The following is a 22,800-nucleotide window of genomic DNA, read 5'->3' as shown; positions in this document are numbered from 1 at the left end:
CTTAAAATTTAAATTTAAAAAAAAGCCAAAACAATTCCTATCTGGGAAAAGCTGAGCCTTGTATTTTCCAGCCATTATGTGATTACTTTAAATTTAGATTTAAAATAACATATGAGACATTAGAAATTTGTTCATGAAGATGTGAGAATGACTTTCTGATTTCCAGTGTTAATGTGTTTTCAGCATCCTGTCTATTGTGTGAATGTAGTTGGAACACAGAATGCCCACAATCTCATTACCGTCTCTACAGATGGCAAAATGTGCTCCTGGAGCCTGGACATGCTCTCAACTCCACAGGTGGGTTTGTTTTCACCTATGCAGGGAAAAAAAGCACCTTTGGTAGAGCAGGATACCTGCTTAATGGAACATAGCTCCTAAAAGCCAAAACCTCACATCCTATACAAACTAAAACCAATGGATGCACTTGAAAGAGTACAGCTTGCTTCCAGCAGTCTCTGCTAAGAGCCAAAACCCATTTCCTTTACCACAAATCATGTAATTATTGTAATACGTTAATACATAGGTCAGTTTCAAGTGAAAATGAAATAATCCATTTTAAAGCACAGTAATTACAGAAGTCGCCTGTGGTATAAATTGTACTTACTCTATAGCATTGTTTAACAAATATGGACTAGATTGCACTGCTGCTGAACACACCCTAAGCACTACAGGTTTCCAAGGCACACAGTCAGAAAGCTTACTTTGCTGCCCGCCTTCAGTAGCCAAAGGAACAAACAATGCAAATCAGAAGTTTTAGAACTAATTTCCCCCCTCTGGAATGTTTGCTACTATTGTCTTCCGCCACCCCTTCTCCTCTCCTTTGTATCAGAAATGAAAGGAAACCTAGGAAAATTGTCCAAACCACTAGTGATTATAATAATGGAAACTAAACAAGAATCTGATGCTGAAAAGGGTCTATGGAAAGCATCTTTTAAGTGTTATCTTCTGGAGTAGAACATTTTCTATTCAAATGCATCACTCATTTTTTACACATAGTTTCTTAGAAAAAAAAAAAAATATAATTTTTGCTAAGCATCACGGGATCTGATCTTATTTCAAATGCTGTGTAGAAGGTCCTCTTAATTATTCCATTAATCATCCATTAATTGTGCAATAATGTGCAATTACTATAAAATTATTTGCTTTTCAGTGTTGACACAAGAGGTGGAACCCCTCTATCCTAACCTTAGCCATCTAAAAGTTAGGTCCGTGTCAAGTCTAAACCAGTAATTTGAGTTCCTCTTACAGTTAATGTTGAGAAAGACTGGGCACATCTCGGAGGACGACTCATCCTATTCCAGTGTGAAATACCTTTTCAGATACCCACCTCAGGGTAGGGAACTGTCAAATCTTAGGATGGAAGGGGCCTCTGGAAGTCATCCCATCTGTTCACCTACTCAACATGAGGCCAACTTCAAAGTCAGATCGTGTTGCTTACGGTTATCTAAGGCAACAGGATGTGGGTCTGGTAGGTGTGTCCTCGGACTATGAGAAAACAATACTCTTCTGGAATAGAAGTGGAGGCATACAAAATGGCCAGCACATCTATGTTTAGGTACCTGAATCCTTACCCCAGTTTCTCACTTAAACATCTAGAAGATAAATCCCACCCTTATGTATTCACTTCCTGGGATACTAAATTTTGAGGCAGAGAACTGTGAATATCTCAGTCCCAATATTTCATCACTCAGATGGAATTTCCCTGCTCCAAAACTGGCTTTCAACAAGGATGGGAACACACCCCACATTATGCTGAAGTTTGGCACATGGTTCATGATGATCTAGAAAAGAAAGGCACCGGACTTGACATCAAGCTACATGTCATAGCTTCAAACTGGGAGGAGTAGAGTGTTGCTGATGTGTGTCAGTCTGAAACTTTCCAAAGACACAGATCCAGAGTACTCGTGTACAACCATGGTTTAGGTGCTGGGGGGAGAGTCCACTGCAGTATCTGGCCATTTCTCCACAAAGACACTAAAATCTCACTCCAGAAGATTTTCACAGAAATACATGGTCCACAGGTGCTCTGCCAATGCATTTTCCAGGTCTTGTTTTGCCTTTTTAGTAGAACCAAATGTATTTCAAAGAAAAGTATAAACCAAACAGAAGTATTTCTCTATGGATTTGCAGCCCTCTCCTCTCACAGGGATGCCCACTTTCTTTAGCTACAGCAAAAAGCCCTTCCGAGAAAAACGCTACAGGCTTTGGCCCTAGAAGAATAGCAGCTTATACATTTTAAACATAGAAAACCTACCCACTTAAATAACTAAAAATGAAAATTGCAAAATCATTCGGCCCCTTTGTGGATTCTTGGGTTACACCGTTTAAGCTGAACAACCAAAAAGTTGTGCAAAATCTGCTCAAAGTGTACACATCTTGCAATGGCCACAAACTGTTCATGCTAGTTGTGCCTGCAATAACAAAACTGAGCATGCTGATTTACTTTGAAATACAGCTACCAAATGAAAAAAAGAAAACATGCTTGCTGGGTTGTAGCTTGATGGTGGAGTCTAGAGAGAGTGTTTATGGTTACCTCAGGAAATCCCTGAAAGGCAGTGCTTGTAATGGTGGTAGTGACAGGACCCCAACTTTTAAATTTTGTTCTGCAAAGGGACAAGTGGCACAGTCTGATAAATGCCTTAGGTGCAGACAATACTACATGTGTTTCCTGACAAACAATTGATTTCAAAAATGTTTGTAAATGGAAGGGTATTGCATGTTTTATTAGAGGCTGAGGCTGGCAAGTGTAACCATTAAAGTATTATCTTCAGTTTCTGCACCATTAGATTTTAAACTCTCACCTGTCATCTCTGCCTGATTTAAGACGATGTAGCAAAGACCAGTGCCTTCCAGCTGCTCTCAGACATGTGACAGACAGTGGTGGGGATGGCAGGAGCAGCGCATCTCAGTTTGTGACATCACATCTTCTTGCAATGTCCTATGTAGAAACAAAAGTCCTGTGGCTGGATCAAATGATTTCTTCTTCCCCTCCTGCTACCCTGTGTAACATTTAGAAATTTATTAGAAAAAAAAAACAAACAAAACAAAACAAAACAGCCAAACAAAAGGATGATCGTGGAATAATAACAAAGACCTGTTTTGGTAGGAAAGCATGGAGCTGGTGTACAATAAGTCCAAACCAGTGGCGGTTACAGGAATGGCTTTCCCCACCGGAGATGTCAATAACTTTGTTGTTGGCAGCGAAGAGGGAACAGTCTACACAGCCTGTCGTCATGGAAGGTGATGTTCAGCACTTTGTACTCAAAAAACATTGTGTACCTGTGTTAGCATGAGGTAGCCAAGTGTGTGTGGAGACTGTTTCATGTTTTTTCTCTTGGATCAACTGTGTCTGTACTGTTCTACTTTGCATGACTAGAATACGAGTTGCCTGACTTTGAGCATCTGTGCTACAGCCTGTTGTGCTGGGGTAGTTGCCCCAGGCTCCCTGCGTAGCTGATCCAGAGCAGTTACTGCTCTTAGGGTTTGATTTCCTTTACCTTTTCAGACATCTGCCTGAAGAAGAGAGGACTGGAACCCCAGAAATGCCTCTTTCTGACCCATGAGGTGAGAGTAGACAGCTAGCTGAGATCTAGGTATCTGTGTCTGGGCAGGTCGAATCAGGCCCTAGGAGACAGTTTTGTTGCAGGGTAATCGGGCCTAAACCACTCATAAGAGGCGGCAATCGGCTTTATTTTGTACCATCTTCAGCTCCATCTTCAGCCTCCACAGGCATATGTCAGAGAGAAGCCACCACGGGTCACACGTGCAGATGAGGAGCAGAGCATGCATGTCCCAGTGCAGGGCCAGCCAGTGCCGGGTGTTCCCGTGCAGCACCGCGGGCTGCCTCTACGCAGCCGGGCCAGAGACCGAGCCCCGCTGGCCCCGGCTCTCGGTGGGCAGCTTGGACGTGCCCACCCTCTCCAGGAGGGCGAGAGGGTTTTGTGGTGCAGCCAGGAGCCATGCCACACCGTTTGCCCTAAGGCTGGGCTGCCGCCTGGTTTATTTGCTAACACGGATGGAGCCGCAGCGCGCCGTGGGGATACAGGAGCTCTGGCTGACCCGATCCCAGGGCGGGTACCCTGTGCTCTCTTACAAACGGTGGTCATATCTCTTCCTTGCATAACCCAAGCTGTAGTTTAATACTTCATGTTCCTTATTTTGCACCCTGTAAATCTGCAGGATGCTATTGTGCTTTGCTAGCTTCCAGCAGTAGTTTCATCCTCTGGGATGCCTGACAGGCTTTTGTAAAGAACGAACTTTTTTCACTGATAGATTTAAGGATCACCCCCATACTCAATAGTTTGCAATATTCTCTGAATTCATATTTTATCATATTTTGTATTTCTGTTGACCAAATAGACATCGATACACTGGTTTAAGATTGTAAGGCTTCTATTATACATTCCTAATGTTGTATAAATAGTTTTATGTATGTTTTGTTCAATATCATTTTTACTTAAAAATATTTTTATTTTAGCCTGACTGCTAACAGCACTGCAAAACTGTGTCTCTTTAGGCATTATACTGATAGTCTGTGTGGCAGCTGATGGTTTGAATTAGTCCTAGGCTGCTAGGATAAATGAAGCATGCCCAAGAGCATTTCTCACTTCTGATCTTTCAGACATGCCTGGTTTGTTCTTCACAGGAGGATGAAGGTTCCAGGTCCTCTTATTAGTCCAACTTTTTAGCAAACCTTCTGCTGAACATTGACAAATGCACTCCTTTTCTGCTCCTGCCAGTCTTTCCTAGAGCTTTTTGCTATCTTCCTCATTTTACTTCCAGAGGTTCCTGTGTCCTTCAGCCCAGCACAGTGGAGACATACGTTATTCTAGAAAAAGGTGTGTCAAAACACAGCAGATATACAAGGTGTTCTCAGTGCCCCAGAACTCCCCTTATCTCACCAACTACACGGCAGACAGATGGGATGAAAATAACAGATGTGTTTTTGTACCCAGCACTGCAGAACTCATCCCCAGCTCCAGCACATGCTGTGAGGTCTGTCTGGCAAGGGAGCCTAAGTGAGGCCACAGTCATATAAGGTTCCAATTTCCTCCAGTGCAGCTCCTCATCTCTGGGTATGCTGTATTCACACTGGCACAGGGCTGACAGCCTTGTCAGAGCTGTGGCTATTTTAAACATATTTTCTTCCATTGGCAATTTTTCTATAATGTAACTAAAAGGGCAATTTCATTATTCCCCTTTCTGTATACACTGTGAGACAGCACTGACAACTGATCTGGCGTCATTTGCTTCCAGGAAGAAGAAAACTGCGCACATTCTCTCTTACACAGCATTGTATTTTTCTGTCCTAATAGCTATTCTAGCCTCAGACCAATGAAATGCACATCTCCCCTTGTTCAAAGTAATGACTGTATGATACCTGATCACAGGAACAGTTCCTTTGTTTTTTGTGAGAAAGGATTTGCTTCATAGTGACTTGACTGACTGCTGTGGAAAGTTATTTTCGATATTTAAGAGAAAAAGAATTGCTCATGATAAGTCATTAACATATTTTCATTTTTATTTTAATGGTTATTCCTTGTGATAACAGCTTACTCAGAGGCATAAGCTATAGTATAATTATAATTTAGAATTATTTTATAATTATACATAAATGTTATTTCAAGCTACAGTAGTAGACAATGTATGTAAAAGTGAGTAATGCAAGTCTTCAGAAGTAAGAGAAAGTCTCCCATTGCTAAATTCTGAGTGTTAATTGTGCCCACAGGAGTAAAGCTATGCAGGCAAAGGCCTTACTGAAAGGAGAGAGATTTACAGACTAAATGGAACTTTAAAAGGAGACAGGAACCTAAGAGTAAAGAAAAATTATGTTAAATCACCAGATGTTAAATCACTCTCTGAATGCAAATGTCTCTTCTTCCTGCAGTAAAGCTGGCATTGGTGAAATTTTTGAGGGCCACCAAGGACCTGTCACAGGAATTAACTGTCACATGGCAGTGGGTCCAATTGACTTTTCCCATCTCTTTGTCACATCATCGTTTGACTGGACAGTCAAGTTGTGGACCACAAAGGTGAGAAGTCTGAGCTTGAATGGGATGGATAATGCTACCTGTGAAAATTTCATTGTCAGAAATATTTTAATATTGTCTATATCAAGTTCTAAGAATCAAATAATTGAAAGTCTGTGTTTAGAACAGATGTAGTGATAAAATTGTAAGTAAAATATATACCTGTGTCAACCATATTTGCCCTGGAGCATACTCTGCCCTTTAAAAGTAGCTTCAGCTGACCTGCACTTCAGTATTAACCCTAGTGGTAAGCAATTTCCCTAGGCAAGGAGATTAGGATGTCTTAAACTGCAAGCCATCAAAGAATCCATCCAGCACTCCCTGTGCAGACTAAATTGCAAGGCTAATATTACACACCATGGTGGTGCAGCAGCAGGAACACTTTCTTCTGATGAAGCAACAGAGGAAGCACATGTACAACTTAATGCAATCGATATCACTCATGAAATTCATTGCTCTAGGAGGTTGTGACAGCCAAAAAGTATAAATTGTCCCAATGACATTAGACACTGATGGCTGAGCAGGGAGGAAATGCATGCTGGACTTACATTCATGACCACCACGGATCTGTTGCTGACTCCTCCACGGACATGTCCCCATGACCTCTTATGGGAAGAGCACTATGAACAGCAGAAGTGAATACACAGTCCTGGGAAGCTTTGAAACTCTAACACCCCACAGAACTGTATGAATATAGGGTAATGACAGCATGAGTGAACCTGTGGGAGAGACTAAACAGACTAACCTGTTTCACTGTACAGGCTGAGTAAAACAGGAGTATGAGAGATGAAAACCTAATTATCTAAGCCGTCTAAACAGTTATTTTTGTCATAGAGTATAGAATTGCCTTCCAAATGCCAGGCTTTTGTCTTAACCGTGTTTTTATGCCTGCGTTTGGTTCACATCTTGAGCTGCACCCGGCAGAGTTCCAGTACTGGAAGCTGATCCCAGTCAGGAAGTATCTCAGCATGTGTTCCCCCAAGACATCAGGGCTTGTTGACGCTAGGACAGATGCACAGCAAATGTAAATACAAGAGTGATCAGAAGGGCTCATGTGACAGCCTTGTGCTGGAAACAGAAACACAGATACCTAGATAATAACTTGAATCATCTTGCATAGTAGCTTCACAATGCATTTGTCAATGGCCTGATCCAATGCGCATGCTAATTAACAAGTATCTTTTCCTGATCAAGAGTGACCATGGATGACAGTTTTGTCTTGAGCATTACATTTTAGGAAACTCATTACAAGAAAAGCGCATGATTTACCCAAATCACATGTAACCATATACATCAGTGGACCCAGCCTTAACCAATGCAGAAGTGGTCCGGGGCAGTGGTCATGGGCAGGCTGGAATGGGTATGGGATGGGTGCTAGGTGGTAAATGTTAGAAAGGGTTGCAGGATCACCAAGTGATGGAGATCTTAGGGGTTGTCTGGTTGGGGCTGGCTAGGCTGTTTGGTGTCTGAGATAAGGGAGCCCTGGACAGTGGTAACTAGTGGCAAGGGAATATTGGAGGGTTGAAGTTGAAGCTGAGTCAGGGGAAAAGAATTTGTGTGGACTGGGGGCAGGATGAAAGGCAGGTACGGAATTCCAAATGTACATGTCCAGAAAAGTCTAGGATGAGTATCTGACCTTCATCTTGAGGTTGAATATGACAATAAGGGTCTCATCCATCTGCAGCTTAAATGAAATTATATTAAAGGATAGTAAGGCCTGCTTTTCGTTTTAAACTCCTGGGATTTAGAATTTAGCAGTAACACTAACACAGCAGATTTTGGGCACAAAGACACTGCAGTTCGCAGTATACAGTTATCCTTGTGGAAGAATTCAGTGCCAAAATGGTTAGGTCAGATTCTGTTCAATACAGTCAGTTTTCAAAGAACCAAACCATTTAAATTTCTAATATCTATCAAGCTGTGGCTCATCTGGCAAGAGCGGCTTCCTGAGAAAGCTGTTTGACCTAGCTGATGTGAGCTGTGACGTGCATGTGACACACCACAGCACCACTCGGAGCTGGAAGCCGCGTTGCTGTATTGGATCACTTGCTTGCTTCAGGAGCAGGTTTGAGCAGCAGCAACCCCAGGCTGCTGCACTGCCAGCCACTGCCTTGTGAAGACATCCTCTGAGACACTAGAAAAGGTCTTGAACTGTGATGAATGTTTTCTTCTTCTTCCAGTTTGACTCCAGCAGAAGTTCTTTTCCATACTGCCTGGATAATTCTCTTGGCTGGAGCTATTATTTCATTAATTTCCCATAGTCAGGGCCTGGATAATCAGTGGGCTTTAAATAAACCCATCAGCATGTTTGATTCTCTGAAAAACATAGTGGATTGATATGAAGCATTGAGTGCTACTGCTGGTTTATGAGTTTACTCAGAACTGGTTTATTCCTTTGTTTTCTTACTTGCAAATTTAATCTCTCTATCACCATCCAATGCTGTATTGCTTTCCTGCTTCTACCAGTGTTGTCTGCTTAATCCTGTGCACATTATCCTCTTTGGTCATGAAATTCAATTCCTTTCTCTTTCACAGGTTCAGAGTCAATGTCCAATTGTAAAGTGAACCATAAAAGCTCTGTGTTTATATTGTCTATTGATGTTGTGTAGCACCCTGGGGTGCCTACAAGAAAGGCACTTTCATAGCAGGCATTCGACTGATGGATTGAAAGCACCATCTCCCTTAAAAACTCTGTCTGACATTTTGTAATCTGTTTTTGTGGTTAACACATTTTCTATCCAAAGGCAGTTCAACCAGGTGACAGAGAATAAGGTTTTCACTAACAGAAGAACGAAGGTTTTGTAGATAACACTAATACAAGGTTCACATTATCACCCATCACATTAGCCAATAATTAGTTCCCTGGGTGAATAGTAAGCAACCAGAAGCAACAGGAATTTGCAAAGATTATCACTTGATAGCCAGGGCATTACCTGGTTCCTGATGAAGTCAATAGGGCTTTCAACTTGAATTCAAGCTACACCATGTGAGCAAGTCTTGGATGTTGAGCTGTCAAAGGGAAGGCCTGATGTGAAGTGTCTGTGGAGCTCTGCCCTTAATTAGGTATTGTCTGTATGATGCTTTGAAGAGGTAAAGAGCTAAGTGGAAGTGCTAAGTGTTGTTAATTAATTAAGCACTAATCCTCATGAACTAATAGCATGAGGTTAAATAATGAAATGTAAGTATTGTTATTATTACAGCAATTGCTGTTTGGAGTGTGAATTTTTAGATATTGTATCAAGGGACAGGAGCTAGCTTGGAATTGTTACAGCAAAGCAAAACATTAGCTAGTTTCAGCTAAAGCCTAGAAGACGACTTGTTTGCTGCTGAGGGAGTTAATGAAGTCAGGATAGAGAGCTGGATTTTGTTAGTTCTTTCATCCTTCATGTTTCCTTTATCTCTTGTTCTTCCATTGAGGGAAAGTGCTAATGACTGTTCTTCTCCTCTTGCATCTATATGTCTAAATCATACTCTGATGGGCAGCTGACCAGAAGAGAGATTGGAATAACTGTAAAAGCACTGCTGTATTCCCGTCCATGTTTATCTCCCTCTTTGCCTAACGTTTAAGTTATGGTGGCGAGTGCCATAATCAGGAGAGACAGAGGTGAGCAGACTGGTAGTAGGACCACCACATAACCAAAAGCAAGGACTAACTGAGCCAGAGGACACGTGTGCCTTCAGTCACAACTACCTACTTTTGCGTCTGCCCAGTTTTGCCTTACTAGCATGTGCTAGCATGTGGTAGCTCCTTCCTGGTCCTTCTCCTTTGTCTCCTCTTTCTCATGTTCTTCACATGCTGCTCTTCTCTTTTGGTGTCCTGTGTTGTTCCATTCTGCAGTCTGTTGCGCTTTTTGAGAAACCACATTTTAAACAGCAAAAGCTCACATTTCTATGCTGTGTGCCTTCACATACATTTCTGTACCTTCATGTCTTATGTGGATCTGTTTGCTGATTATCTTGGTGTGACACAGTTCTCCTGGCTCTTAGAGTAAATTTTTTACCTTGCACTTTCATACCTTCCTATCAGCATATAACTTCAAACTCCACTGGTTTTAATTTCGTCTAAAGGTTGAACAGTGTCTCCTCAGAACACTGTCTCTTCAGATGTCAGGCTGAAGCCTATCACTAGAACAATGCAAAGAAGCATGTGGTGGTGGTGTTTCTAAAGCTAAGTACCTCTACCTCCCCTTTCCTCTTCTCCAGAAACCTGGGTGATAGGATCTGATAGGATCAACTTGATAGACCAAACTTACTGTGATGGGAAATAATGTAGCAGAATGAATCAGGGCATTACATGATTGTGTGGATTAGTCACCAGAAAAACAATGCACTCACAAATGGGCAATTTTTACAGTTTACTGAAATAACAGGGTCAGATTGTCACTTTTTTTAAGATTAAGAACTTACTATTTTTTACATTACAAATACCCTGTATCAAGATATCTGTTTAGTGGCTCTGATTTTTTTCTAGTATAATTTCAGTCATGTTAAGTGGGTGAGTGAGAGCCTCTTGTGTTACAGATAGCATTGATTGAAGTTAAAGATCCAAATAGAAATGTAGTCAAACATGTAGTCATGATAAAAGGACAGTAAACCTAGTGATCTATTACAACAATTTGGTGAATTCTCCCTCATGAAAATTGTTTTAACTGTAATTGGAAATGTGGGAGTCAATGACTTGATTTAGTGAAGTCCCGCGGCTGGTGATTTGAGTGGATCACAGATTAGAGACACTAATGTCAGTGGTTAATCGTATGGAGCGTTCCCCTGCCTTATGGAAAATGTTCCTATTCCAGTGAATATGCAGTTATTTATGAAAAGTGTAGGAGCTCCATAAGAGTATCCTGTAACCCAAGTTTGGGCACCAAGCCATGCTGCAAAGGTTTCTCCCCTTAGGGGAGGAAGTGCTGCGATGATCTTGACATTTTGCTCTGAGCTATATCTTGTTCCTGTGAACAACTCCGGTTTCACTGAAGTAGGATCGTCTCAGAGTAAAACTTTGTCTATAATGTGCTGATGCTTCCTGATGAAAACCAGTTTTTTCCACTTGGGGCCAGCCCTACTTCTCCAGTTTGTAACAAGCTCAGACAGGTGTCTGACAGTGAAGTGGACTGCTGAAATGCAGAGGTTACTCATGTACCTTATCTTGCATACACCTGAGTGTACATGAGAGCTGGACTTAGTGAAATTTAGAAAGTGTCATTATTTTCAGTCTTGAACCTGTTCATTCTTAAAGTTATTTTCTAAGCTTTCCTAAATCCCTTTGGGCCATATTCAGTCTTCTCACATTAGCACACGAGGCATTTCAGATGACTCTTAACTGCATATGAAGGTGGATCCTCCCACGATCCTTTATTATTTAGGGCTTCCATACTTTGGTTACTTATGCAGCCACTGGAAAGAACTGCAATGCATACATTAGACATCTCTTAGAGGTACCACCATTACTTCCCACCATGGACTATACAGGGGCCCAGGTCTGGCAGATAATCGGTTGTAGTTTTTGATGGCTTTCTTGCAGCCTCAGGTTGTATCTAAACTGGCAGATGTGGCAGCACTTCTGAGCTCCTGGGTTTGTCTTCTTATTCTGGTTTCTTCCAAACCACCACCAGGAAGGAATCAGCCTCTTCACTCCATGCCACACACACAGAGCTATACCTTGATTCTGCAGCCAGAAAAGCTGAAATACAATCAGAAGAAATCCAGGGTTTGCTCTGACCAGATATTAAATCAAACTATAGGGGTATCAGGACATCTGGTTTTCTGCACCTATCACCCCACTGAATCTGGATGCAACCTGCATCTGTCTCTGGTGCCATGGTGGGTGATCTCAAAAGGGCCCAGAGAGTTTAGGGAAGCATAAGAAATAATGTCAAGAAGAAAAAGAGGAAGAGAAACAACGTACTGTGAGGGAGACCAAAACTTTAGTCTGTTTTGGGAAAAGGTGGACTGAATATAGACAGTTCTCCCTATTTTCTTCTCTCTGTGGAATCCTTTACTACTCCTCCCTCCCACTGATTTTGGTGGGGCTCACATGTCTATCTCAGGGGATGATTTCACTCCTCTGGATGCCTGGCTAGAATGGTCCCCCTCACTGTTTCATCACAACACAGAGCTCCTTCTTAACTCTGCTCATAGGGCAATCACCTCCCTTTGACAACACTGCATTTCCATTTCTCTTTGATAAAAGCAATTAAAATGATTAATCTGATTAATCACTGTCCAAATGCTAATTTTATCTGATTATAGGGAAAGACAAAGGGTGATAAAATAGCGTGCTGGATTTCATGGCAACTGTCTCTGTGTGGTGTGAGTTCAGAATTTTGAGTTTTGTCCAAAAACAAGGCAATGAATGAATTTGCTTCAGAGCTCACTTTCTGTCAAAAGGCCAAGCTGACTTGGGGAAGAGGGTGGAGTTGCCTGTTCAGACAGGATTTTTTTAGTTTTTGCCCTTTACCTCTGGAGCCAGAGGTCTGGCTCTCATCCAGCTGTACAAAAAAGAAGATTATGGTATTTTCTAGGTAATTTTAAAGAGCAAAACCAAAGTGAAGTCAGGTGGCTTGAGATCAGCCCCAAGTTCTTCACATGAAATGTTTCTCATGATTTTGGTTTTCGGTGTAGCCATATTTGAAAAGTGATAGGAAAATATTCTTCAGCTGGCCAACATACTTCATTTACTCACATGAACCATGCTTCTTCTTTGTGAAACGTTTCGTGAAGAATGGCACACACACACATTAAAATAAAACAGTCATCTAAAATACTGAAGCTGTTCTGAAAAACTCAGTGGGCTGAACTCCATTTCAGAAAACCCTAACATAAATCCAGCGGTAGCAGTGAAAGCTTTATTTGCACATGGAAAGCAGAGTTGGATTTCAGGAGCTCATATAATCTGTACAAAACAAAGTAGTCATTCCTTTTTCCCCTGAAATCAAAAAGCAAACCTCCCACTGACTGTTCTGTTGCAGGATTACACTGGAGGATTGGGCTCGCATGTAATAGTGAAACATTTCAAGAAAATTATCAATATATAAAGCCCAGGAATTCTTCCCTAATGGAAACTGTCTCCCACCTGCTTCATACAGCTGTTCTTTCTCTGCTCTGTGAGAGACTTTTGTTATCAGTAAAAAAATCCTGCAAAATGGAGTTCTCTTCAATAATAATTAGCCTTAAAATCATTGCTTGCTGACCCATGAAAGCTCTTCAGGCTTCCTGGTGGCAGCAGGTACAAATATTAATCTTGACTGTTCAGCAGACAGTGCTGTAACATCAGGCTGTGTCAGCCATCCTGCAGTGTTCCTCATGCTCCTGCCTGCGCTTCCTGGCAGCTCGAACTGCAGCAGCAGAGTTGCTTGAAAGAAAGCCTGGTAATTCACTGAGTCCACATGCAATGCCAGGCTGGGTACCCTGTGATGAAGCAGCATTTTCCATTAAAGAGAAAAACTGAATCTTCAGGGGCTTCACACTGAATGTTCGCATCAGAATCATGGGGGTGGGTAACAACTCCCTGAGACCACAGCTACGTTATCCCACTCCCCTCCTTGCCTCGCAATTTGAGCTAAACTACCTCTCTCTGACAACTTGAGGTACAAAGCAGAGAGACCAGTCTCACTGACTCCAACAGGAGTAGGCTCAGGAGAGCACTAGCACAGTGGTCCAGCCTCTCCCAAACCATCCCAGTAGCTCTCCAGCTCTGCTTCCTGATCCCACCTATGTGGGATGTAAACAGGGAATGACAACTGGAGGTAGAAGACCAAATCCACCCATCTTCAGTGTTTCACTCTGTGTTCAGTGTTTCCTCTGACCAGGATTTGGTGATCCTTCCATCAGTCCAGGTAAACCATACCTTGCTCATATTTCTCAGCAAGTCCCCCACATGCTTCTCTTCCAGGAGTATAGTAATATAAAGGCAGGAGTATGAGCTACAGAAACCATGAAGCAGTTTGCTAGGCAGGGACAATAAGACCTTCTATAGTGTTTTGAGCTAAAAGAAGAAATTGAGCCACCGTTAGAAGTAGGTAGAAATTCCAAAGGAAAATCACAGTATTTCTAAAGAAATCTCATGACTGAAATGCGTAGTTAGTAGCATAGGAAGAAGTGCTGGCTTGCTTAAAGCGTGTTTTAAATAAAAGGTGGAAAACTTGATTAACATTTTAGCAATGAAGTCAGCGGTCTGAGGAAATACAGAACAAATGGCAAATACCTGTACAGGCTTCTCCACTGTTGCCATCTACACTGCATCCAGCTTAATGTGGGTGAGTGGAGCAGAAGGTATTAAACCTCAAGCAGTGAAAACCTGTAGGCAAAACTCTTACAAATGCGGAGTAAGAGGGGCTCCAGACTAGGAATGGAACTGGATGATCTAAAATGCAGAAACAAGAATACAGCAGCCCGGCCAGTAGGAACTGGGGAAAAAAGCGAGCTGGGGAACACTGTCCTCCCTGGTGCCTCACTATAACCCAGCGTGCATATTAGCTTCTTCATAACATCTTTCTTAAGCTTGTTTTGTAGAGTTTCAGGGTCTTCCATACCTTCTGATGTTTGTAAAGTTCACCTGTTGCAACCACATACCTTATCTTTAATTCATTTAAACTTACATTAGACCCCAAGTTATACACATTTATATCAAACTCACTGAAAATAGTTCCTCAGCTAATAGGAAGTGGTGAAGAGGAATGCCATACTTTCTGCTTTTTTCCTTCAGGAAATAAAAAGGTCTTTTTCCATTGAATAAGTGGAAAGGCAGAATAGAAGAGAACATCTGAGGTCTAGCAGCACAGCCTGAATGTGTTGCACCTCTGCAGAGGTCTTAAAACAGTAAAGAAGGATTAACCAAATAAGCAGTTCAGCTGTCAGTATAGCTTCCAGGCTATCTCCACAGACCCTGAAAGCTCTGCTCTTTGACTTTCTGATGCTCCTAAAAGTCAGGTGATGTCTGACTTCCCAAGTTCTTTTACTATTTTTTTTTCTCCATGTCACAGTATTAGACATTAAGATCGGTTCCCATTAAAACCGCCTGTGCCAATCATCAAAACTTTTTTCCTTTGCTTCCTTGTATGCTCACCCGTGACGCTTTGACTTTGAAGGAAACCACAAAAATGTAATCATCATGTTATCTCCAGACTTGGTCTGCTCTCATAGCCGCTTTCCTTTTGGTCTCACCCTTGTTCCCTCCTCCATCTATAATAATTCCCACATGTTTATGCAAAAATATTGGACTTTCTTTTATTATGGGCAATTAAGAGAGGCAACAGTTTCAGCATCTCTGCAAGAACAATAATTTCTAAAAGTGAACGGTTTTCTGCCTTGACTGTCTGCAACTTTTAGGATGCCAAAAACCAATCAGCATAGTAATACTACAGCACTTAAATAAAACAGGGCTGTGAAGAGTGTAGGAATCATTTCTACACTCATTTCTTTCCCCCTGTTGCTACTGAATCTAAAAATGAAGCCTGTTCCCTTGCCCAAAAATGCAGTTTAGACTTTATTCAGTGACCTAATGATCATCTGACAGTGAGATGGCACAACGTGTACATAGGTCATAGCCCACTGAAATGTCCATTGAGCCCCAGAGGCTCATCTGTGATTCAGCACTGGATCTGACTGCCAGAAGGAATTTAAAGACAGGTACAGGAGCTATTGGTCATGTAACTTGATTTAGGGCACCTCAGTTAGCCAGTGACATTAGGTGGCTAAAGCTGAAGAGCATAAACATCCCCCTTTTGCTTTCCCATTGCCATCCTTGAAGGTCTAGCTAGTCCTGCAAAAGGTGGAGCAGACTGCATGTTGTAAGTTGCATAGTATCGGGGTCTGTGGGATAATGATACCCTTCGGGGAGAATGCACACAAGCTTTCCTGAGCCATCAGGGATGTGCCTGTAACTAGTACCTATGATTTACAGCATCTTGTAACAGTTCCCAGGATTGCTGTTGATTTTTAAAGCTACCATAATCTGAACTAAATCAAACCCCACAGTTATAGTATTAAAGTAGGAACTATTGGATTATCCTAAATTATCATAACTATTAGAAAACAGATTTGGGAGAAACATGGTAGTCCAGAACTGGCAAAGTTCCCTTTGGAGATCAATTAGTCTGAATAAAAACCAGGGCCTTTTTGACTCCATACAAATGTAGAACATGAAGGCTTACAACAGTAGTAGAGCCTTATACACAGCAGAGAACTTACTCCCCACCACACGAGGTATGCACAAGTAACCCCAAACAGCTGGTGTCCCAGGAAGGCAACCACTGAAGGAGGAAAGGTTAAGACCAGAGTAAAGCTGATTTGAGGAGTATTTGCCTCAAAATTCCCAACAGCTTATACTGTCTGCATCTTTGGGGTTGTCCTGGCTAACAGGCAGGGTCAGAAAGGAAAAGATGAGCCTGGGTTCAGCAAAGTGGTAAGATTTCTCTCGCGAGGTAGAAAAGACTGTGTCTAGCAGCTAGGGTCTATAAAACAGTGAAGGAGCTCAGGTCGTAACCTGAGTGGAAGTCCCACAAGCTACGCCCTGTCCCAGTTCCTTTTGCATTCCCCTGGTCAGTGTGACACCGTAACTCCTGCTTTAAATAAAGACAGCAGAGTTTTTCTTCCCTGTGTGTTATCTATGCCAGAAGAGATGTCTTCCTTTGACACCATACTGTAAGGGGTTTTTTTGGTTTTTAATGAATAAAAGCTATTTATAGAATATTTGGTCCCAGAGGGGCCAAATTCATAGGATCACCAAATCATGGAATGATTTGGGTTGGAAGGGACCTTAAAGATCATCTAGTTCCAACCCCCTATTCCCTGGTTTGTTCAAGGGCCAGGCACAAGAGCAGCCACCGTGCTCAGGACCCCTCTGGCTCTGCTCTTTCCAAGTGCCCGAGAGCACCGGAGCTTGAGCCTAAACAAACACATCAGCTTGTTCGTTAAGTTTCTATGCCAAGGACTAATGAATATGTCATATTTGCTGCACACCTAGAAAAATCAAATTAGCTTGAATCAACTTACAATACCACACAACACTCATGGCTGTTGTTAATACAGTGTGAGCCAGAAGTATGGATTTGGCTTATTGTCTTTAGAACGGAAGACAAAGGAGTGGAAAGAAGGGGAGACAACGGAGTATGTGGTGTCACCATGCATCTGTACTGCTGCAGGTACAGTCTAAGGAAGTACCTTTATGTGAAGTTGACACCCACAGAAATTGTGCCAACGTGTAAAACGCTCCTTTCATGAAACAGGCAAAGCCAATAGCTTTTTCCATGGCTTTTCAGAAGTCAGATGCTAGTTAAAACCTGTGGATATGTATACATTCCTTTATATGGATAATTAGCTACTTTATGTGTGGCGCCTCCTGGATTAAAGAAAATTCTTCTATGCAAATATGAAGTGGAATAGACTGGTCAAATTTCTATGCAGAAAAAAAAGACCTCTTTTATATAAATACATAGTGTTTGTTTAGGTGAGTTTCTTATTTCATAGACAAGTGCTAATTCCTAGACAGCTCCCATGTATTTAAAATGTTCACTCTGCATTGTTCTTTTAAACAATGCTCGTATACAAACACTGAGGATGAACAATAGATTTTGACGACATGCCTAAATAAATGAGAGAAAACCATGTGTCTCGGAATTGGCTTTTTCCACTAAATGCTGAAATCCTGTTCTACTGAAATCAGTGGCAAAACTCCATCAATTCAGTAGGGCCACAGTTTCACCCCAAACTCTCTTTTTTGGTAATAAGTAGATTTAGCTCAAGTTTGTCTGAAGATACTGCTTTAAACTATTTCTTCTGTTCTACTGAATAACAGAGTGGGTTGATATTTAAGAATGAAAGCTCATCAAGTTTAAATTTCAGTTGTTTTATAATAATAGCCATATGTTAGTTATAGATTGTGTAAGTCTGAAGTTTTGGTAATTTAAAACTGCTTTAAAGTGACCTTTACATGGTTCCACATTTCAACATTTTCTAAAAGTGGTCGGTATTGGTCCTTACTCATAAATCCTTACATTAAAAGAATCTGCAGGCCTGAGCCTTTAGTTAACAGGCTTACAGTAAGGAAGTCCTGCAAACATTTATATACACACTTAACCTTACAAATCGAGTCTTCACAATGGAATCAATGTAAATGCTCTCAGTGGCTAAAATCAGACCAGGATGAAATGTCAACTTTTAGGAAGGGCCACTCACCTCTACAACTAACAGCAGGGTGCTAGGCATGAGGGACCTCCAGCCCGACCCGACGCAGTTGTTACGTTCTTCTCTAGTCACACAGTGCAAGACAACAAGACATAGTATGGGAAACACTTTTTTTTTTTTTTTCTTCCCACTGGAGGCTAGTCAAGCTGGGAGGGCAGAGATACTCGGGGCACTATGAAGGCTGTAGCTCAGCCCCACAACCACTGCCTGGTGGTACCATATAATTTCTCCATTTTCCTAACTGGACTGCAGTCAATCTTGCCTTTTGGTTGGGCTGCTCTTATGGCTGCAATTTCTTATTTCCTTACAATGCTCCACTCCCTATTCATCTCTTAATTTGTGTGTCAATCCTTGCATGTCTGAGATCTTTCTCAAAAGTCACATTGCTGCTGTTGTTCTGATTTTCCTTCTTTCTATCTTGATAACTGCTATGCTTTTCATCTCAAATACCAGCACACCAAAAGTGTTTTTATTTTGCTAATGGGGAAACTGAGGCACACCAGCTAAAGCTAATTGCGCCAGACTATACAGCATGTGAACAGCAAGATACAGACTAGAATCAAATCTCCTGACCCTTCCTTCTAATGACTTGGCATTTAGGCATGAATTGGAAAATAAATGGGCAAAACTAGAAGGAGCATTAAAAAAGTGTCACACTCAAAATAAGATCAAGACAAGTTTTGATATGTTGAGAAAAGGGAAATGCTGATTGAAATCTGCCCTGGATTGATTGATATCTTAATAGTCCTCTTACTTCTGTGGAATTTTGTTACTTCTCCCATGACATTAAATGTTAAATTGCTGTACGTGCAGCACATTTCCCATTAATAAGAAAAATACCAGCCACCTAGCAGTTGACCAGATTTACTTTCCCTTCAGCATATTATTGTGTTCAATGCCCATTTTCCAGTATTTAGACAGTTGATGTATTTGAACCTAAATTAGATGTTTTCAGTGAAAATACACAATACAGCAAATAGACATTGTGGATCCGTATGGCCCACTCTAAATACTATTTCCCAGCTCACAGCTGTAAGAATTCACTTTGAAATTTCCTGTGAAATAACTCTGCCTCTTCACGAGCTTAGTCTTCATTTGGCCCTCAACCCTGCAAATGCTTTAGTACAGGCACGTAATTCCATTAATACTTGCAAGTAACTCAATTGGTACTGATAATACACTGAGCACATACATATGTGTTTGGAGAACAAGACTTTATTTAGGTAAGAAAAAAAATTTTTTTCTCTCATTTTCTTTTGCAAAACTGCAGTTTTGGAGAAGAGATAAAGATGTGTAAGTTTGAGGTGATAAGCTGAAGCTCTAATTTCGTTTTATTGTCATACAAAACAAAATGTTTGCTATTCTTAGGGAAATGCACAAAAAGCATTAGGCCAGTTATGAAAATTTGGGACCCGATCCTGTAATCATTCAAAGTGTCTTTCATTAAGTAGAGGAAAAACATCGAATCACGTAGAGTCAATCCCTTTGTATTTTCAGTGTTTTGTTTGTTTTGTTTTCTTTTCTTTTCTTCCAAAAGACAAAGTCACGGAACTAAATCTCTGAGTACTTTTTGTAGTTTTTTGTAATATGTGTGACGTACGGCAGCGTTTCAGCACTGCTGACGATCCAGCACCGCGGTGACGACAGGCCGCGTCAGGCCTCACACACCCGGCGCCCCAGAGCCGCGTGCGCGCGCGCCTGCAGCCCCAGCACCCGGCGGAGCACCGGGGAGCGCAGGAGGCCCAACACCAAAACGGGCCGGGACCCAGCTGTAAACAGAGGTTAAACCGACTGCTTTACAGACCTCAGTTAACGCTGTGCAAAAGAAAAGCTGGCGAGTAGTTGCCATGAGTCGCTCCGCTTTTCGGCAAAATAACGCGTAACGCGTCGAGGCGTTGCCGTGTTTCCTTTGTAAAATGAGCGGGGGCGCGTGCTGGAGGCACCTGAGGGAGATGCGGCTCGGGCAGGGGCAGAGGCACCTCCGTGAACCTTTATTTCTGGCAGGAGCGCCCGTGCGAGGCGGGGGGGGGGGAGGGGGGGGTGCTGCGGGCGCTGGCCCCCGCCGTGCCCCGCTCGCCCGGGCGGCGGCAGGCAGCTGGCGGGGGAGGGAGGCGAGACCCGCCGAGAGGTCCCATTGTTTCGGTTTCTGTCACAAGCCAGGAGAACACTTAATTTCTTTCATCTCTGGAGTTCTCATTATCATTCAAATTTCATTTTCCATTAATTGATCGGGGATTAGCGGAGCCATTATGCGAAAATTAGACAAGCCAGATGCGATGAATAATTCATGACGGACAGCGACGCTTCGTTCCCCGCCGTACTTCCGAACTTCCCTCCGACTCCCCGCCCGCTGGAGGGGGCGGCCCTCGCTGCCGGCCCGGCGCCCCGCAGGCCGAGGGGCGGCGGGGGGGAGCGGGACCCGGAGGCGGCGGGGGGGGGGGGGGGGGGGGCGCGGGCGCTCGGCCCTCCCGCCGCTAGGTGGCAGGCGCCGCCCGCGCTGCGCGGAGGGCCGCGGAGGGCGCCGCGCCGCTCTCACGATCCTTATCGGGGGCGACCGCAAAGCGCGGTTGGCTCGGCGGTGCCGGCCTGCCGCACACCCCCCCCCCCCCCCCAAAAACAAACCACCACCCCGCTTCCCGCCGGGGTGCCGGCCGGGAGCGGGAGAGGCCGCGGGCGCTCCACACCCCACACCCCCCCCCGTCACCCGCGCGTCCCCACACCCCTCGCGCCGGGCATCTCATTTATCCCACCGGACAGTTGTTGCCCCATTAAAGCGCAGTCCCACCCTTCGCGAGGACCTTTCATCTGGGGAAGTTTTATGACACTTTGTAAATGTGCAAAGTTTTTAATTAGACTCGCCAGACAGCCCCAGGCGGCACTAGCGCCACGAAGTCTTCATGCTTCTCTCTGCTTTACAGCACAACAAGCCGCTCTACTCCTTTGAAGACAATGCCGACTATGTCTACGATGTCATGTGGTCGCCAGTGCATCCCGCGCTCTTCGCCTGCGTGGACGGGATGGGGCGCCTGGATCTGTGGAACCTGAATAACGACACCGAGGTGAGGCGGCGCGGCGGCGGCCGGTGGCGGGAAGGCGAGGGCGGGCGGGCGGCGGGGCGCCGGGCGGGACCTTAACCCTGTCAGAGCCGGCGGTGCGGCGCTGCCGAGCACCCCCCGAGCCACCCCCCACCCCCCCACGCCGGAGGGGGGCGGTCCGCGGGGGCGCCGGGCGCCCTCGGGGCGGCGGGGAGCCCGGCGTCGGCCGCCGCCTGCGCCCCGGGGCGCGGCGGGGAGGGCAGGTCCCGCTGCCGAGGGCAGGTCCCGCTGCCGAGGGCAGGTCCCGCTGCCGAGGGCGCCTGACCGCCTCCCGCCCGCCCCCCTCCCTTCCTCCCCCCGTCACCCGCGGCGGGGCTCTGCTCTCGGGTACCTGTCAGGGGTGGGGAGGGCCGGCTCCGGCACCCCCGGCAGAAAGCCAACACAAATAAATAGCCGCGGTGCCGCCGGGGGAAGGAGTCTCCCTCTCCTCGCGGTTATTTGAAGGTGCGCTTTTAAACCGCGCCCGTTTTGAAGTTCTTTTATTATGCCCCCATCCCGCCCCCCCCCCCCCCCCCGCCCCCTCCGTCTCGGGCACACCGCGCCACAGCCGGGCGCTTCACACGCGGCGATCTCGGTGCTCCCCTCCCTCCGGTGGCCGCACCTCGGCGGCCCCGCCACAGGCTGGCCCAGCGCTCCCACCCGCGGCGTGGGCCGAGGCGCCGGGCAGCCCCTCGCCAGCCGCCCCGCGGTGCGGCGTATTTGGGTGGGACATTTCATTTCCCTTCGCGTTTATTCCCTCAGATCCCAATCCTCTGGAGGTTATAATTTGCAAACTCGGTACCAGTGCTGCCCGTGTGTCTTCCCTCGCCTCCCGCCTTTCCGAGTCGCTGGCTACTCGAGTTTTTTTAAGCATAGGGCATCTTTCTCACATGTTATTTGTGATTTTATACCCTCACCTTTCTTTTCTTTAAAATTTGCTTTGAAACTTAAAGGCACAAATGCAAAGGAAAAACAAGTTTTCCTTCCATCGCTATTACCTAAATAGTGGGGACTATTGGGGAGGAAACATCACATCTTTGAATTTCAATGATGGGAAAGAATTAGCTTTTTGCAAAGACTGAGAAGGGTAAACAGTATTTTCTAAAACGTTTTTTGTTTTGTTTTGTTTTGTTTTTTTTTTTTAATGTGAACACCCCTTTTTCCTTTGATTATTTCAGATTTTTTAAAAATGCTGCAGACTTATATCGATACTATTTCTGGATTTGAGTTTCCCCCAAAAATGGTTTTGAGAAAAATCGTCATGTTGCTTAAGGTCAGTCTTAGGTGGCCAGCGATCTGTATTCAGCACAAGAATCTAAATGTTTTTCCACAACTAAAGTCTTACAGATTTTTACTTAATGCCTCGTAAAATTAAGAAAAAACAGACTGTAAAAAAAAAAAATAGTCACATATTAACTGACAGTTTATTTCCAAAAAAGAGGAGACTGAAAAGTAAGCAGCAGTATTTCCCTCCGTACACCCTATTTTTTATTTTTTTTCTTTTTTTTTAAAAT

General features: G+C 43.8%; 1 protein-coding gene across 7 annotated transcripts in view; it reads left to right on the top strand.

Annotated features, from left to right (window-relative positions):
• DYNC1I1 (dynein cytoplasmic 1 intermediate chain 1) overlaps window positions 1-22,800 on the top strand; it is a 195,253-nt gene that overhangs the window by 147,912 nt on the left and 24,541 nt on the right. For all 7 annotated transcript variants that reach the window (XM_042801890.1, XM_042801892.1, XM_042801889.1 and 4 more), the window contains 4 exons: window positions 184-297; window positions 3,107-3,240; window positions 5,888-6,032; window positions 21,131-21,271. In XM_042801890.1, the coding sequence (XP_042657824.1) occupies window positions 184-297; window positions 3,107-3,240; window positions 5,888-6,032; window positions 21,131-21,271 (534 nt within the window). The remainder of the gene's footprint in view (window positions 1-183; window positions 298-3,106; window positions 3,241-5,887; window positions 6,033-21,130; window positions 21,272-22,800) is intronic.

The sequence above is a fragment of the Tyto alba genome, unplaced genomic scaffold (genome assembly GCF_018691265.1).
Source record: "Tyto alba isolate M040663 unplaced genomic scaffold, T.alba_DEE_v4.0 Super-Scaffold_38, whole genome shotgun sequence".
Taxonomy (NCBI): Eukaryota; Metazoa; Chordata; class Aves; order Strigiformes; family Tytonidae; genus Tyto; species Tyto alba.
This window is presented reverse-complemented; position numbering and strand designations above follow the sequence as displayed.